The sequence below is a fragment of the Symphalangus syndactylus genome, chromosome 12 (genome assembly GCF_028878055.3).
Source record: "Symphalangus syndactylus isolate Jambi chromosome 12, NHGRI_mSymSyn1-v2.1_pri, whole genome shotgun sequence".
In the NCBI taxonomy this organism is placed as follows: domain Eukaryota; kingdom Metazoa; phylum Chordata; class Mammalia; order Primates; family Hylobatidae; genus Symphalangus; species Symphalangus syndactylus.
Window position 1 is genome coordinate 137477321 of NC_072441.2, and position 16134 is coordinate 137493454.

Sequence of the window (16134 nt, forward strand, 5' to 3'; positions counted from 1 at the left end):
TGCTTTTATAGTTTAAAAAAAATTTTTTTTAGTTAAGAGTGTTGAAGGTGTTGCTACCTGTAGAATTTAAAATCAATGCAATTTCTGATGGAATACCATGCATTTATTTCTTAAATACAGTAAGTCTACACATATTCTACGTGAAAAGATGTCTACAATAATAAGCAGGTTTTAGTATATAAGCTTGAAACCATTTTTTTCTAAAAACAGTACATATATATGTACACATCATACAGAAAAATTATATAGATATGCATTCCTAAACTGTTAACAATGGTCTACCTAGGAAAAGGTAGTACTGGAGTACATAAGAGTGTATATGACAGGAGCTTTTACTTCTTATTCTCCCCTTTTATACTGTTCTAATTTTTAACAATTAAAATGTATGCATGAGTTGTTTACACAATTAGAAATTGTAATATTTATATAAACGCACATTCTATATGTATTTTTCCAAAAATCTGATAAATACACCAAGCTATTAAAAGTGAGTTTATATGGTACTTTCACTATCTAATTCATCTATTTGTAAATCTTGTTTTAAGTTTCTAGAATGAGCATCCACTAGTTTTGAGTCACAAAAACTAAAATATTTACGTCTGCTTTATTACTTTAGGATACCTTATAATTTTAAACATATCTGAAAAAAGCAAAGACAATAGAATCACAAAAATATGCCTATTTTATAAAATTATATATCATAAAAATGCAATTCCCAAGCAAGGATATACATTTTATCATATACAATAACAATTCTTATAACAAATGTCCACATTAATAAGAAATTGTGCTGGCTAATGTGACACATTCAGGTTATTTCCTTGAGAGTAAGAATACGAGAAATCAGGCTGGGAGTGGTGGCTCACGCCTCTAATCCCAGTCCCTTGGGAGGCTGAGGTGGGAGGATCACTTAAAGCCTCAAGTTTAAGACCAGCCTGGGCAATACAGTGAGACCCTGTCTCTATAAAAATTATTTTTAAATTACCTGGGCACTGTGGCACGCACCTGTAGTCCTAGATATTTGAGAGGCTGGGGTGGGAGGATCACTTGAGCCTAAGAGTTTGAGGTTACAGTAAGCTAAGATTGTACCACTGCATTCTAGCCTGAGCAAGGGAGTAAGATCCTGTCTCTAAATTAAAACAAACAAACAAACAAAAAAAACCACTATCAAATCAAAAGTCAGCATCATAAGCTGCTGGATCCAAATAATACTAATAATAATAATAATAATGACAAGAATAGCACTCAAAAAGACAGTAATCAGACTTAGCACATAAGTGGGGAGAAATAAACAAATACATGAGTAATCCTGGCCTAGCTATGTTGCAGCAATATAGGTAAACCTATAAGAATAAATCTTGACTCAAGATACGTCTGAAATATAACTCATTCTCAACTTTCCTCAAATTATAATACACTAAAATATTTTTCATATGTAACAATACACATAATTTAATCCCTGCAAAACCTTTGGAGGAGAAATTTTTTCATAAAAAGCTCAGAGTCAGCTGGTTTTACAAATAAATTTTAGCAAATAGGCTAATGCACAAATACAGTATCTGCAAATAGCAAGAACCAACTGTACATTCAAAGAACTGAAGGAAACCCGCCTAAAGAATGAAAGGAGGCCAGGCAAGTTGGCAAACACCTGTAATCCCAGCACTTTGGAAGGCTCACTTGAGCTCAGCAGTTTGAAACCAGCTTGGGCAACGTGGTGAAACCCTGTCTCTACAAAACACAAAAATTAGCAGGGCGTGGTGGCACGCGCCTGTGGTCCCAGCTACGAGAGAGGCTGGGTTGGGACAACTGCCTAAGCCTAGGAGGTTGAGGCTAACAAGGCTACAGTGAGCTGTGATTGCACCACTGCACTCCAGCCTGAGCGACACAGCAAGACCCTGTCTCAAAAAAATACAAAAAAACAAAAAAATGCTCAGGATCTGGGGTGGGGGGAGGGGGGAGGGACAGCATTAGGAAATATACCTAATGCTAAATGACGAGTTAATGGGTGCAGCAAAACAACATGGCACATGGATACATATGTAACAAACCTGCACATTGTGCACATGTACCCTAAAACCTAAAGTATAATAATAAAAAAATTAAAAAAAATGCTCAGGATCATGTTTTAGGCTAAAACTAAATAATTAAAACTAGTGGCAGGCAGAAAGACACGGCAAATCACCTCTGCACTTTATTATAGTGGAAAAAAAAAGGCATGTGACTCTTGAGCTGATAAAGGATTTAGAATATGGCAAAATGTTCTAGACCTGGTAAGTTTGGCAAATGCTGCACAATATGTAATGTCTCTCTTGGAAATTCACAACGTATTTTAAAATTTTAAATGTTTATCCCATGGCCGGGCACAGTGGCTCACACCTGTAATCCCAGCACTTTGGGAGGGTGAGGCGGGTGGATCACCTGAGGTCAGGAGTTCAAGACCAGCCTGGCCAACATGATGAAACCCCATCTCTATTAAAATACAAATAGCTGGGTGTGGTGGTGAGCACCTGTAATCCCAGCTACTTGGGAGGCTGAGGCAGGAGAATCACTTGAACCCAGGAGACGGAGGTTGCAGTGACCCGAGATCACGCCACTGCACTCCAGCCTGGGCAACAAAAGCGAAACTTCATCTCAAAAAAAAAAAAAAAAAGTTTATCCCAACTTATATGAACATAGAAGCCTTATTTCAAGAAGCACTTATTAATAAATATATCATATGGAGTGAAACACAGTTTAGGAAGTTCTGATATAAGAAAAAAGAACATAGGCTCTACAGTCTAAAGAACTCATCACCACATGCCAGCTGTGTGATCCTGGGAAAGTTACTTAACTTCTCTGGACCTCAGTGTTCTATCTGTAAAATGAAAAATCACACTACTCACCTGAGGGCTTGGCACACAAAAAGATCCTCAATAAATTATTCAGTCCCTCAAATTTTTCATATAATGGATTGTATGTTGGCCTTGTGCCAGCAATGAAAGTTTTATTATATAAATTTTTATTTATGTTAAAACATATTATTATTTTTTTTCTGAGACGGAGTTTTGCCCTTGTTGCCCAGGATGGAGTGCAATGGCATGATTTCTGCTCACTGCAACCTCTGCCTCCCAGGTTCAAGTGATTCTCCTGCCTCAGCCTCCCGAGTAGCTAGGGTTACAGGTGCCTGCCATAACACCCGGCTAATTTTTTGTATTTTTAGTAGAGATGGGTTTTCACCACGTTGGCCAGGCTGGTCTAGAACTCCTGACCTCAGGTGATCCATCTGCCTTGGCCTCCAAAGTGCTGGTATTACAGGGGAGAGCCACCATGCACGGCCAAAACATATTATTTATATAAAATTTAATGCATTTTATATGAAACATTTTATATTATATAATAAAAATGAAGTTCTACTCTTAGGTGATCAAGATACAAAGAACAATAAGGTGTGATCCCTGCTGGGAAGCAGGATAAACTAGTTGACAAAAAAATGTCTCTTTCTTTCTTGGCCGGGCGCAGTGGCTCACGCCTGTAATCCCAGCGCTTTGGGAGGCCGAGGTGAGCAGATCACTTGAGGCCAGAAGTTCGAGACCAGCCTGACAACATGGCGAAACCCCATCTCTACTAAAAATATAAAAATTAGCTGGCGTGGTGGCACACACCTGTAGTCCCAGCCACTCTAGAGGCTGAGGCACAAGAATCGCTTCAACCCAGGAGGCGGAGGTTGCAGTGGGCTGAGATCTTACCATTGCACTCTAGCCTGTGCAACAGAGAAAGACTCTGTCTCAAAAACAAACAAACAAAAAGTATTTTTCTATTTATTTATTTATTGAGACAAGGTCTCACTCTGTCGCCCAAGCTGGAGTACAGTGGTGTGAATACGGCTTACTGCAGCCTCAACCTCCTAAGCGCAAGTGATCCTCCTGCCTCAGCCTCCTGAGTAGCTGGGATCACAGGTATGCATTACCACACCTGGATAATTTTAAAATTTTTTTGTAGAGAGTTGCCCAGGCTGGTCTTGAACTCCTGGGCTCAAGGGATCCTCTCGTCTTGGTCTCCCAAAGTGCTGGCTGGGATTACAGGCGTGAGCCACCACAGCTGGCCAAATGTCCCTATTTCTTGATAAAGACAGTTAAGACTTGCTTATTACTCTCAAAAATTCAAGTGGGAGATACAGGAGAGGGAGGAGATAAAGATCAACAAGCATTTAGTGAGTACCCATTAAGTTTTAGAGACTAGGCACTAGGTAAATAAAAGCCAACACCTTCATGGCACTTACATCCCAGTTGGGGAGACGGACATACAAGATTAGTAGTGATTTGAAGAAAAATAAAGCAGTACTTAAAGAGGTGAAAGGCAGTGGGGAAGTGCTATTTTAGATAAGACAGTCAAGGAAGGTCACTGGGAAAGGTGACAAGTATCTAGACCTGAATGAAAATAAAACACGTTTTAGTCTTTGCAGTCTTGCAGTAAGTTGTACTTTCTATTCAGTTTTTGTCAACACTATTCAGAAGAGTATGATCCATGGAAGAAACAGAAACCACTAGAGGTCACATTACACAGTAAGAGACAAGATGGTACCACGGTAAATGACAGAACCCAAAGTTTTCACTGCTCCACGGGGCACATTTATACTATGTTTTTGTCATGTGCATTACAAAGCTAGCTTTTGCTATGATAACTACTTGTCATGTAGTTTCTATTTAGATATCGCTAAAAAGAAGGCAGCGCAAGAAGAGAAGCTAATGCATTAAAAACTTCTTGCAATATATGAAAGAGGTAAGGCTCAAGAGCCTTCATGGCCATCAACTTCAAGGTAAGGGGACCGATTATATCCATCTTGGCATCTCCAAACTATTGTCCTATTAGGTGACTAACTCTTCTTAAATACTAGGCCTCTCATTTTCTCTCTCCATCAATGCTATTCCTCACTGCACACACGTAAATGTGTACATTATTATATGAATGTAGGCTTAGATTGATAAATAATGTCTCCAAGAAATGGCCAAAAGCTCCTATCCTGTTCCTTTATCGTAATTTCTTTTTTTTTTTTTAATTATACTTTAAGTTCTAGGGTACATGTGCACAACATGCAGGTTTGTTACATATGCATACATGTGCCATGCTGGTGTGCTGCACCCATTAACTCGTCATTTACATTAGATATATCTCCTAATGCTATCACTCCCCACTCCCCACACCCCACAACAGGCCCTGGTGTGTGATGTTCCCCACCCTGTGTCCAAGTGTTCTCACTGTTCAATTCCCACCTATGAGTGAGAACATGTGGTGTTTGGTTTTCTGTCCTTGGAATAGTTTGCTCAGAATGATGGTTTCCAGCTTCATCCATGTCCCTACAAAGGACATGAACTCATGCTTTTTTATGGCTGCATGGTATTCCATGGTGTATATGTGCCACATTTTCTTAATCCAGTCTATCATTGATGGACATTTGGGTTGGTTCCAAGTCTTTGCTATTGTGAATAGTGCCGCAATAAACATACGTGTGCATGTGTCTTTATAGCAGCATGATTTATAATCCTTTGGGCATATACCCAGTAATGGGATGGCTGGGTCAAATGGTATTTCTATATTTCTAGTTTCAGATCCTTGAGGAATCGCCACACTGTCTTCCACAATAGTTGAACTAGTTTACGGTCCCACCAACAGTGTAAAAGTGTTCCTATTTCTCCACAACCTCTCCCTTCATAGTAATTTCTTATGGTAAATTTGCTTTTTTACATACTAGATTTTACATTAGGGGTTCCCCCTAAAGTACTGTTTTAAGTGTCTATCTCATGTGCGTATAATGAACTCCCTACAATTGATTTAACAAATTAGTTTTGTGCCAGGCATTGTACTAATTGCTAGGTACTAAGTATACAAAAAAGAATAAACAAGATCCCTGCTCTTGTTGATTTACAAGTCAATACAAAAGACAAACATGGAAACAAATTATGTCGGCACCACGTTTATGTACTGGAAGCTAACAGAATGCATTGGAGAAAGAACCACCTAATTCTGCCTGCTGAAATCAGAAAAAGCTGAAAGACCGTAATATTAGAGCCAGGTCTTGAAGGATAAATAGGTAGATGGGGAAAGGAAGACCCTGGGTTATTCAGGCAGAGTGAGAAATGGACACAGTGGTGAAGGTGGGATCAAACCAACTTTCTTCATGAGGCTGAGAAAATGGGAGTTGGTGGTCCAGATTCTAAAAGGCTTTGTATACCAAGCTAATAAGTTTGAACTCTATCTTTCCTTTGCGGGGGGAAAAATTGAGGTATTTTAGGGAATAAAGTGACTAACAAGATTATATTTATAATTTAGAAAGAACACAAAGATGAACTGCAGATAATGTCAGTCAGAAAACAAGAGATTAGTGAAGAGGTTGCTACAATAGGAGAAAGCCTGAACGAAGACAGTGACAGCAATAAAATTAAGAGCTAAAACTACAGGTATGTACAAAGTGTCCAGAAAAAAAAAAAATCCCAAACAAATAAGAGGAAACCTCTCTGGTGAATCAGGAAAAGCTTCATAGAAGGCATGACATTTATACTGGGCCCTAAAGAAGAAAAATCTCCCATGCAGAAAATGAGAGAACCACACAATGAAAGGGAAAGACACGGCCTGAGATCTTGTTAACGTAGTTAATATGTCTATTGGATCTTGAAAAGTCAAATGAAAATTAAAATCATCTTTCCCAAAATTATGTGCTTGGAAACTTACAGACAAAATTTTAATCACAGGAATAACTGCAATCACATGTTGGTCCATGGACTGACTCTAAGTAAAGAACTCCTGAATAGGAGTAAACAAGTTGGATTCAGGTGATGGGACTGACAAGGGGAGGGCCGAAAAGCATGCTGAGACCAAGGTTGTGAAAACTTTTTACTACAAAGCTAAGAAATCTGGATAACACAGACAATTCTGGAGGCATTTTGAAAAATAGATATTTTCTTATTAAGTCCTTACAACAATGAATTTGCATACAAAACATAAGTACTATTATCCATTTGCAAAAGAATTAACGTTTAAAGAAAATAACATGCCCAAGGTCACACAACTATTTCAATAGTGAAGCCAATACATAGGCTATCTGACTCAGAGCCCTTGTACTCCCCATCACTAATCTAGGAAAAATGGAAATTTTAATGCAGTACTTAATTATTTTAGCCATCAAAAATCTACGAAGTCAGTTAGTCTTGAACCTAAGTGTCTCATATAAACATGGTTTACTCATAAAATTACTTTGCCTAGTATTCTCAAAGTGTAATCACATAATCACCCAATAATTTCAACTTTGATAATGAAGTTTACTAAAAAAAAGTCTTCAAAATTTGTTACAAATAGAAACACCAATTGTAAAACTTAAGGAATCTTGGTCCCCAAAATACAGCAAAAACTTGAGAAGACATCATCAATTTTTCAGGAAAACAAAGAAAGACTGTTTTCTAAAGTTAATCTTATCCACACTGTCTGGCAGTGGTTTCAGAAAAGGAACTGAAGGAAAGAGAAAAACAAACCACATCCCATAGTCACTTAATACAAATTTTCACTGAATACAGTTTGACCTAAGTATCATTTTCTTAGTAACTATTACTTTCAGTGTTTCATTTTATCATCTTCACAAACTTATGAAAATTGAAAATATGCCCAGAATGAGACAAGCTTCTCTATTCACTCATATGTTAGTTTATTTCTTGATTTGGTGCAATTCCAAAGATAGAGCCATTTCTTTTAAGTGCTGCAAGAGTTGGAGAGAATATGGTCCCAGGATGTTGCAAAAGGGATCTACTTGGTACAATCTAAGTCTCTAGGACATTTCTAACTAAATAACTGATGAAAATACATTTGCAGTATTAAGCATCCCATAAGCAGGGGTCAGACCTTTATGATAATGTAAAAATGCCTACTACCTATCTTTATATATTATGTGCTCCTCTCCTAGAGTCCGAGAAAACTGTCTTAACTAGGCTCCCATCTTCAGAACTGTCACACAATCAGCGTTCCTTAAGTAAATGAATGTATCTTATTCTTCTTTTCAAATGTGCAACCAAGAGCTATTCAACAAAATTCATTGACGGTGAAAATTTTCCTGCTTCTTCATACAATTTTTACTTTTTCTGTATCTGGTCATCAAGGACACAGTTGATCTTATCTGGACTACAGGGGAAAATGTGTCAAAAAATATGACAAATTTTGTGAAGACTTGTACACAAACTTTCTATTCTGATTGTATAAAGCATTACAAGGAGATAAAGGTCAGAAAATAAGATAGTTTTGCAGACATGGTTACCCAAGGTTATTAGCTAAGAAGTGGTAAAGACACAGTCAAGACCCAACTAACTCCCAATCCCATGTGCTTTCTATTACAATACAGTGTTACAGGAATACTTGTTCTTATTTCATTTATTAGTCTAAAAAACATTTTTTGGGAAAATTTTAGGTAAAAAAAAAACTTCACAGAAAAGACAAATTACACATGCTTTCTTTTAAAAATTCTTCTGGGCCATCACATCTCTGGTGTCACCAAGACTCAAGACATTAAAATATTACGTTAAATAAAACTGCAGTTGCAAGCACTAGACATAAAGCAGAATACATATATATGTGATCCTTTGACAAGCTTCAATGTGACTGGTTACATTCACTCTTGTCATCTTTCCAGGGAGACAACTCAAGCTTAGAAGCCTTACCCAAAACCCACAGTTATTTTCCTGCACCACCCCTCTCCTTCCATTAGTTTCCCCTCCTCCCATAGCATTCTGGGTCCTTACCAATCTCTACCTTTGGCACCGGGATGCTTTCCCCACCCCAGACCTTCACGTGACTCATTTTCATCCTTGCAGCCCATAGGGTCTTACTAACTAAAGTGGCCTCTCCCAGTTACTTCTTTCTAAGCACATATTACAATTCATAATTAACCTTTTTACTTATTTTTACTAGTTAATTGTCTTTCCCATCAGGATATCCCATGAGGGCTCTCTCCTCACCATTGTCTCTACAACACCTCCTTTTCCATCATTACCAAAACCGCACTGGAAATACTGTCATTCCTACCACCTCCCACCAACTGTAAGTTCATCAAGGCTAAGTGCTGTCTTACTCATGTTTCCCCAGCACTTGGTAAAGTCCCTGGCACTATCCTATGAAGTCAGTAACAATTTGTAAAATAAGTTAGCTTACTAAACAAGGATGATTACTACTAAGGAAGCAGAGAACAACAACACGCTAACATTTGATAGTACAGGGCAATGTTGCAGGTTGTACACACAAAAATTGGAGTGATACAATCCATGGAAAAGCCCATTAGTAAGGACAAAATTCCATTCAAAGAGATGAGGTGCTTCTGCCTCGGCAGAGAGAGGGAAGAAAAGCAATCAAGCAAGCTAGCTTTTATTCTACTCCGGACCAACAGAGCAAATTGCCCCCCAAAATTATTATTTTAGAACGCCGCAATTTATTCAGCATACTGGACTACTTATTAAGACTCCAAGTACCAACATACTACGATTATTTTGCATTTTCTAAGGTACAACAGATAAGGAGCCGAGGAGTGCCTCTGAAACCTGACAGAATAAACACTGGAAGCAGAAATAATAATGGCCAATATTTATATTTGTAAAAGACTTGAAAACATACAGAAAAATCTCGGAGTGGTCATGGAGACTAAACTAAACACACCCATAAATATGTAATCATAGGTTAGGACCCACCACCACCATGGCACAGAAATGATCATACGACTGCCAAAAGAGGCCACACTCTACATCCCTCTTCCCATCCTCTTCTACTCAAAGAGTCAGCCTTATTCTCGGCAGCACAATCCTCTCAGAGAAGTACAGAACAGACGAAAGAACGGCTTAAACGTAAAAAAAAAAAGCAAAAACCAAACAACCAACCGGCTCCGCAATCCCTAATCAGAAAGCCCTAGACGCCTTTCGAAGCCAACTGTCATACCTTTCAGGAACTCAGAAGATGTTAACTCCAAAAATAAGTCTCTGGCCCCAACACACCTCTCTGGATTATTCAGAAAAACCCGGGTTTACCAGTTCGAAGATCTGCACTCCACTCAAAAACGGATCTCCCGGCAGGGACAAGCAATCAATCCCTCAGGGGGCAGTGGCGCTCCAACCACTCGGCCAGGACACAGGCAACGGCGACAGACCCGCCAGGGCCCTCCGGGATCTCAATAAGGCTCAGAGCAAAACGCCCCAGCGGTGGCCAAAGTCGGGCAGTGGCGCAGGGGGGCCAGCGGTCGAGCTTCCGAGCTGGGCCTTCCCGGCCCGGGGGCGCGGCGAGTCACAGAGGTGGCGCCTTTCAGTTCGGACCCAGCTGCTTGCAGAGGATCCAGGGCCTCTTTCCCTGACTTCCCCGCCCCGCCGCCCTCAGCCAGCCAGTCAGCCCCTCACCTGGCAGAAGCTCCGGCAGTAGTTCAAAGATGAGACCTCCGACACCTCTTGCTCCCTCAGCTCTGTCTCCAGCTGCCACAGACACGGTCGCAGTCCCGAGGCTCCCGGCGCTGGAGATACGGGGCGATGACCCCGAACTATGGACTCAGTCTCCGCTCCATCTCCGGCTCCCGCTACCGCCGGAGCCTCAGCCCCAGCCCCGGCGACAGCGGCGGCGTCTCCCTTTCCGTCCGCCATCTTCCCACGGCCCACCAGCGCGTAGGCAACCAAGCCACGTGACTCAGCCCTGGCCCTGCCCCCGGCCGCCCGCGCACGGTGACGCACTCCTTAGCGACGCGGGCGCCCGCCTGATTCCGTCACTCGGACTCCGGGTGCTCCCCCTCTCAGTGGCCTACGCATCGCCAGTCCTGACAACAGCCTAGCAACAACTGGCTAGAGGCTATGCCCACCTAGACCCCTTTGAGGTCATGGGAACACGGAGCCAGAAATGCCTGTAGAGCAATCTAGATTTGAGGGGGATGACATTTGAACTGCGATCTGAAGGGACAAGAGGAAGGTAGCCCTGAAAGGAACATAGCGAAAAGCATCCCTGGTAGAAGGAAAATAAGCAAAGATTGTGAGGCCGAAATGAAGAGTAACATCAAGGGAACTTGGTTTATGATAAAGACAGCATTACAAGTCAGTGGACGAAAGGACGGACTCTTCAATAAATGGCGATGAGACATTTTTTCCAAAAGGGAAATAAATAATTAGATTTCTACCTCAAACCATATCCAAAAATAAGGCCGAGATGGATTAAAGACCTGAAAACATTTTTCAGAAAATAAAAATAGCTTTATAATGTCAAAAATAGGGAAGAATTTTTTTTTTTTTTTTTATAGGGAGTCTTACCCTTGTTGCCCAGGCTGGAGTGCAACAGTGCTATCTCGGCTCACCGCAACCTCCGCCTCCTTGGTTCAAGCATTCTCCTACCTCAGCTTCCCGAGTAGCTGGGATTACAGGCATGCGCCACCATGCCCGGCTAATTTTGTATTTTTAGTGGAGACAGGGTTTCTCCATGTTGGTCAGGCTGGTCTCCAACTCCTGACCCCGGGTGATACGCCTGCCTCAGCCTCCCAAAGTGCTGGGATTACAGGCGTGAGCCACCGCGCCCGGCTAAGAATTTCTTAATAAGACCGGAAAAGCACAAACCATAAGGGAAAATATTTAGATTTGACTGTATTAAAATGCGTTAGTTCTGTATAACAAGTTTAAAAAGATAGCACACAAAGACAAGCCACAGACTAGATGATATTCCCCATATATATAACCATTGTTTATTGTTGTTGTTTTTTGAGACAGGGTCTCACTCTGTCACTCAGCCTGGAGTGCAGTGGCACGATCTAGGCTCACTGCAACCTCTGCCTCCCAGGTTTAAGTGATTCTCGTCCCTCAGCCCCCCAAAGTAGCTGGCACTATAAGTGTCCGCTACCACGCCTGGCTAATGTTTGTATTTTTAGTAGAGGCGGGGTTTCACTGTGTTGGCCAGGCTGATCTCGAACTCCTGGCCTCAAGTGATCCGCCCGCCTTGGCCTTCCAAAGTGCTGGGATTACAGACGTGAGCCACCGCGCCCTGCCATAACCATTGTTTTGATTAGTATCCAAAACAGTTCCCCGGGCTGGGCGCGTTGGCTCACGCCTGTAATCCCAGCACTTTGGGAGGCCGAGGCGGGCAGATCACGAGGTCAGGAGATCAAGACTATCCTGGCTAACACGGTGAAACCCTGTCTCTACTAAAAATACAAAAAATTAGCCGGGCTAGGTGGCAGGCGCCTGTAGTCTCAGCTACTCGGGAGGCTGAGGCATGAGAATGGCGTGAACCTGAGAGACGGAGGTTGCAGTGAGCCGAGATCACGCCACTGCATTCCAGCCTGGGTGACAGAGCAAGACTCCGTCTCAAAAAACAAACAAACAAATAAATAGTTCCCAAAATCGAAAAAGGCAAACAATCCAATAGAAAAGTAAATTAAAAAACTAGACGTTTTGGCTCATGCCTGTAATCTCAGTACTTGGGAGCCCAAGGCGGGAGGATTGCTTGAGTTCAGGAGTTAGAGACCAGCCTGGGCAACACAGTGAGGCCTTGTGTCTACAAAAAATGAAAACAAAACTAGCCAGGTGTGGTGGCATGCGCCTCTAGTCCCAGCTACTTAGGAGGCTGAGGTGGGAGGATCGCTTGAGCTCTGGAAATCAAAGCTGTGGTGCAGTGACCCAAGGTGGCATCACTGCATTCCAGCCTGAGGGACACTAAAAAAAAAAAAAAAAAAAAAGAGAGAGAGAGAAAGAAAAGTAGGTAAGGAGGCAGTTCACCAAAAAAGAAAACCGAATGGCCAATAAACCCAAGAAAAAATGTATAACTTTGCTATAACTATCAAAGTACAAGTAAAAACAACAATGAGATACAGTTTCATATCCATTAGATTGACAGGAATTTTAAATTAGTATAGGAAATAGGAAAATGGAACTTATATACCCCTGGTGGAAGCATAAATTGGCATATCACTTAGGAGAATAATGTGTAATATTTAATGCAATAGAAGATTTACATGTCCTGTAATTAAGCAATTCCTAATAATAAGGGTAATAATAATAATGGTCAATATTCATTGAGATTTAATATGTGCCAGGCACTTTTTGAAGTTCTTTATATGTATTAACTCATTTAATTCTACTAACAATATCATGAAAATTTATTGCCATCATTTTACAATTAAATAAACTAGAGCACAAAGAAGTAACTTCCCCAAAGTGACACAACTAGTGACGGTGCCTGAAATTCAATCCTGGGTAGTCTGGCTCTAGAATCCACCCTCTTAACTGTCATGTTGCTCATATTCATTGCAGCACTATTTGGAATAACAACATATTTGAAACAACCTAAATGTTCAACAGTAAGAAATAGATAAACAAATTGTGGTATGTTCACACACTGAAATATACAGCCAAAAAACATATGAAAACTGCATATATCAACATAATAGGCATAAAGCATGATTTAAAAAAACAAATTGCAAGGGATATTTAATGTATTATTCCATACTGTAAATTTTGAAAACATGGAAAACAAATGCTCAAGTAACAAAATATTAAAACTAGGGATATTATAGGCATGGCATATATCACCTTTAGAATAGTAGGTGGTTCTTTTGGGGAAAGAGGGAGGGAAGGAGGTATAAGGAGCACTCACTGTATCTGTAATGTTTTACTTATTTTTTAATGTGAAGCAAATATTCAATTATACCAGATGCATCGAGCATATATTATGTGTTAGGCACTTTTCCAGGTAATAGAGATTCAGAAAAGAACATGTAGTTTACATTTTAATGGTACATGTAGCTAAGTATTAATGTATTAGATCTGGGTGGTAGGTACATAATCTATAATATTATTATATAATATCTATAATATTATTCACTATTGGCTGGGCTCAGTAGCTCACTCCTGTAATCCCAGCACTTTGGGAGGCTGAGGCGGGCAGATCACGAGGTCAGGAGATCAACACCATCCTGACTAACACGGTGAAACCCCGTCTCTACTAAAAAAATACAAAAAATTAGCCAGGCGTGCTGGCAGGCGCCTGTAGTCCCAGCTACTCGGGAGGCTGAGGCAGGAGAATGGTGCGAATCCGGGAGGCAGAGGTTGCAGTGAGCCGAGATCGCGCAACTGCACTCCAGCCTGGGCAACAAAGCGAGACTCTCTCTCAAAAATATATATATATATAAATATGTATGTATATATAAATATTATTCTCTATTTTTTTATATCTTTGTAATACAAATAATTAGGTTTAGGCCAGCAAGTCTGGAGTATGGTGCAAGAGAGAGAAAGAGGTGAAGACGAGATTGGAGAAGGAGCAAAGAACCAGATCATGTAGGACAGTATAGCTCAAGGTAAGCAGTGGGGATTTGAAGTGTACCGAGTAATCATTGTTTTACTGAGTAATCAAAGCTTTAAGTGGAGGTGTAACTTCGTCTGATTTACACTCTTGCTGCCATATGAGAATAGGTGGTGAGAGGCGAGAATGAAAGCAGGGAACCTATTGTAGTACTCCAGATGATCAAGTTAGAGATGTATTTTGGAAGTAGAACTAACAGGCTGATGCACTGTTTGTGAGGAAAATGAAAGAATCTGGACTGGCTACGTGGCTTTTGGTTTGAATGGCGGGCAATGATGTTTATTGAGAAAAGGAAGGCTTAGGAAAGAACAGATTGGGGAGAGAGTGAGGGAGAATCAAGAGTTCTATTTGGAATAGGTTAAGTTTGATTTTCCTATGAGTTCCTATGAGACATTTAAATGGAGATGCCAGATAGGCACTTGGATGTGTGACTGTGGAGCTTCAGCTGAAGATGTAGGGCCATCAGCTGTTCCACCTCTATTAGGCAAAAAGAAAAATAAATCTCTGGTGACTCCCACCACATCTTCATCTAGCTTACATCCCACTTCTTTGCTTCCTTTTATAGAAAAACTTGTCTGAAGAGCTGGCCAGACCCTCTGTTTCTACTTACCCTCTTCTCATTCTTACTTGAACTCTTCTCAGTCAGGTTTTATCCCCACCACTCACTGAAACAACTCATTTTAACACCACCGGTGAGTTCTACTTTTTTGTGTGTCCAAAGGTGAATTCTCAGTCCTTGTTTAGTCAGTCTCTTAGCAGTATTTGGCATTGTCGATAATTCCCCAACATTTAATTTCACTTGGATTCCAAGTCTGCACATTCTCCTGGTGTTTTTTTTTTCTTGATTTCTTTTTTTTATTCTCTCTTTTCTTTGCGATTTCTAAGTGTCCCAGGCATAGTCTGTCAACTTCTTTTCTATCTACACTCACTGCTACACTCACCCAGTTCTAATACATGTATGTGCTTATGACAATACCACCCTAAGCCCAGGCAAGAAGGGCCCTGCCCTGGGTCCCACACTTTAGAGGACTACACAAACCTCTCTCTCTCTTTCTTACACACACACACACGCGCACACACACACACAGTAACTATATTAAAGAACACATGGGCACCCCTATCATTTGAAATCCAGCACTCAGCACAAGTACAATCTTAAATATTTGCTTTCTTGAGGTAGGGTCTCACTCTGTCGCCCGTGCTGAAATTCAGTGGTGTGATCACAGCTCACTGCAGCCTTGGCCTCCCTGGACTCAAGCAAGTCTCTCACGTCAGTCTCTTGAGTAGCTGAGACTACAGAAATGCACCAACAAGCCCAGCTTTTTTTCTTTTCTATTCTTTTCTTTCTTTCTTTCTTTCTTTCTTTCTTTTTTAGATGGAGTTTCCCCTCTGTCACCAGGCTGGAGTGCAGTGGGGTGATCTCAACTCACTGGAATTTCTGCCTCCTGGGTTCAAGAGATTCTTCTGCCTCAGTCTCCTGAGTAGCTGGGATTACAGGTGTGCACCACCACACCCAGATAAATATTTGCTTTTTTTACCACTACTATTCAGGCTTTAGGGAGCCTCTTTATCACGTCTCTTCCTCCATATATTCAAAGCTGAAAGGCACCAAAAGAATTGAAACCAGGCACGTGAACAAATATTTGTACATTTATGTTCACAACACTGTTATTCATAATAACCAAAAGATAAAAACGACCCAAATGTCCATGAATGAATGAATAAATAAATGAATGTGGTATAGACATGCAATGGAATGTTAATTCAACCTTAAAGAGGAAAGAAATTCATTCCTGAAAAAGCAGGGGGAGG

At 40.8% G+C, this 16134-nt stretch overlaps 1 protein-coding gene and 1 long non-coding RNA gene across 5 annotated transcripts in view; one reads left to right on the forward strand and one right to left on the reverse strand.

The window, feature by feature from the left end:
* RLF (RLF zinc finger) overlaps positions 1-10689 on the reverse strand; it is a 79729-nt gene extending 69040 nt beyond the window's left edge. For 2 of the 4 annotated variants that reach the window (XM_055255062.2, XM_063627778.1), the window contains exon 1: positions 10392-10689. In XM_055255062.2, the coding sequence (XP_055111037.1) occupies positions 10392-10628 (237 nt within the window). In that variant the 5' untranslated portion in view covers positions 10629-10689. The remainder of the gene's footprint in view (positions 1-10391) is intronic. The other 2 variants (XR_010117712.1, XR_010117713.1) reach the window with 2 other exon arrangements.
* A 79-nt stretch (positions 10690-10768) lies between these two features.
* On the forward strand, positions 10769-15812 carry LOC129469143 (uncharacterized). The gene is made up of 3 exons (XR_008652922.2): positions 10769-10947; positions 14213-14317; positions 15698-15812. It is a non-coding gene; the product is annotated as an uncharacterized lncRNA (long non-coding RNA).
* Positions 15813-16134: the final 322 nt, after the last annotated feature.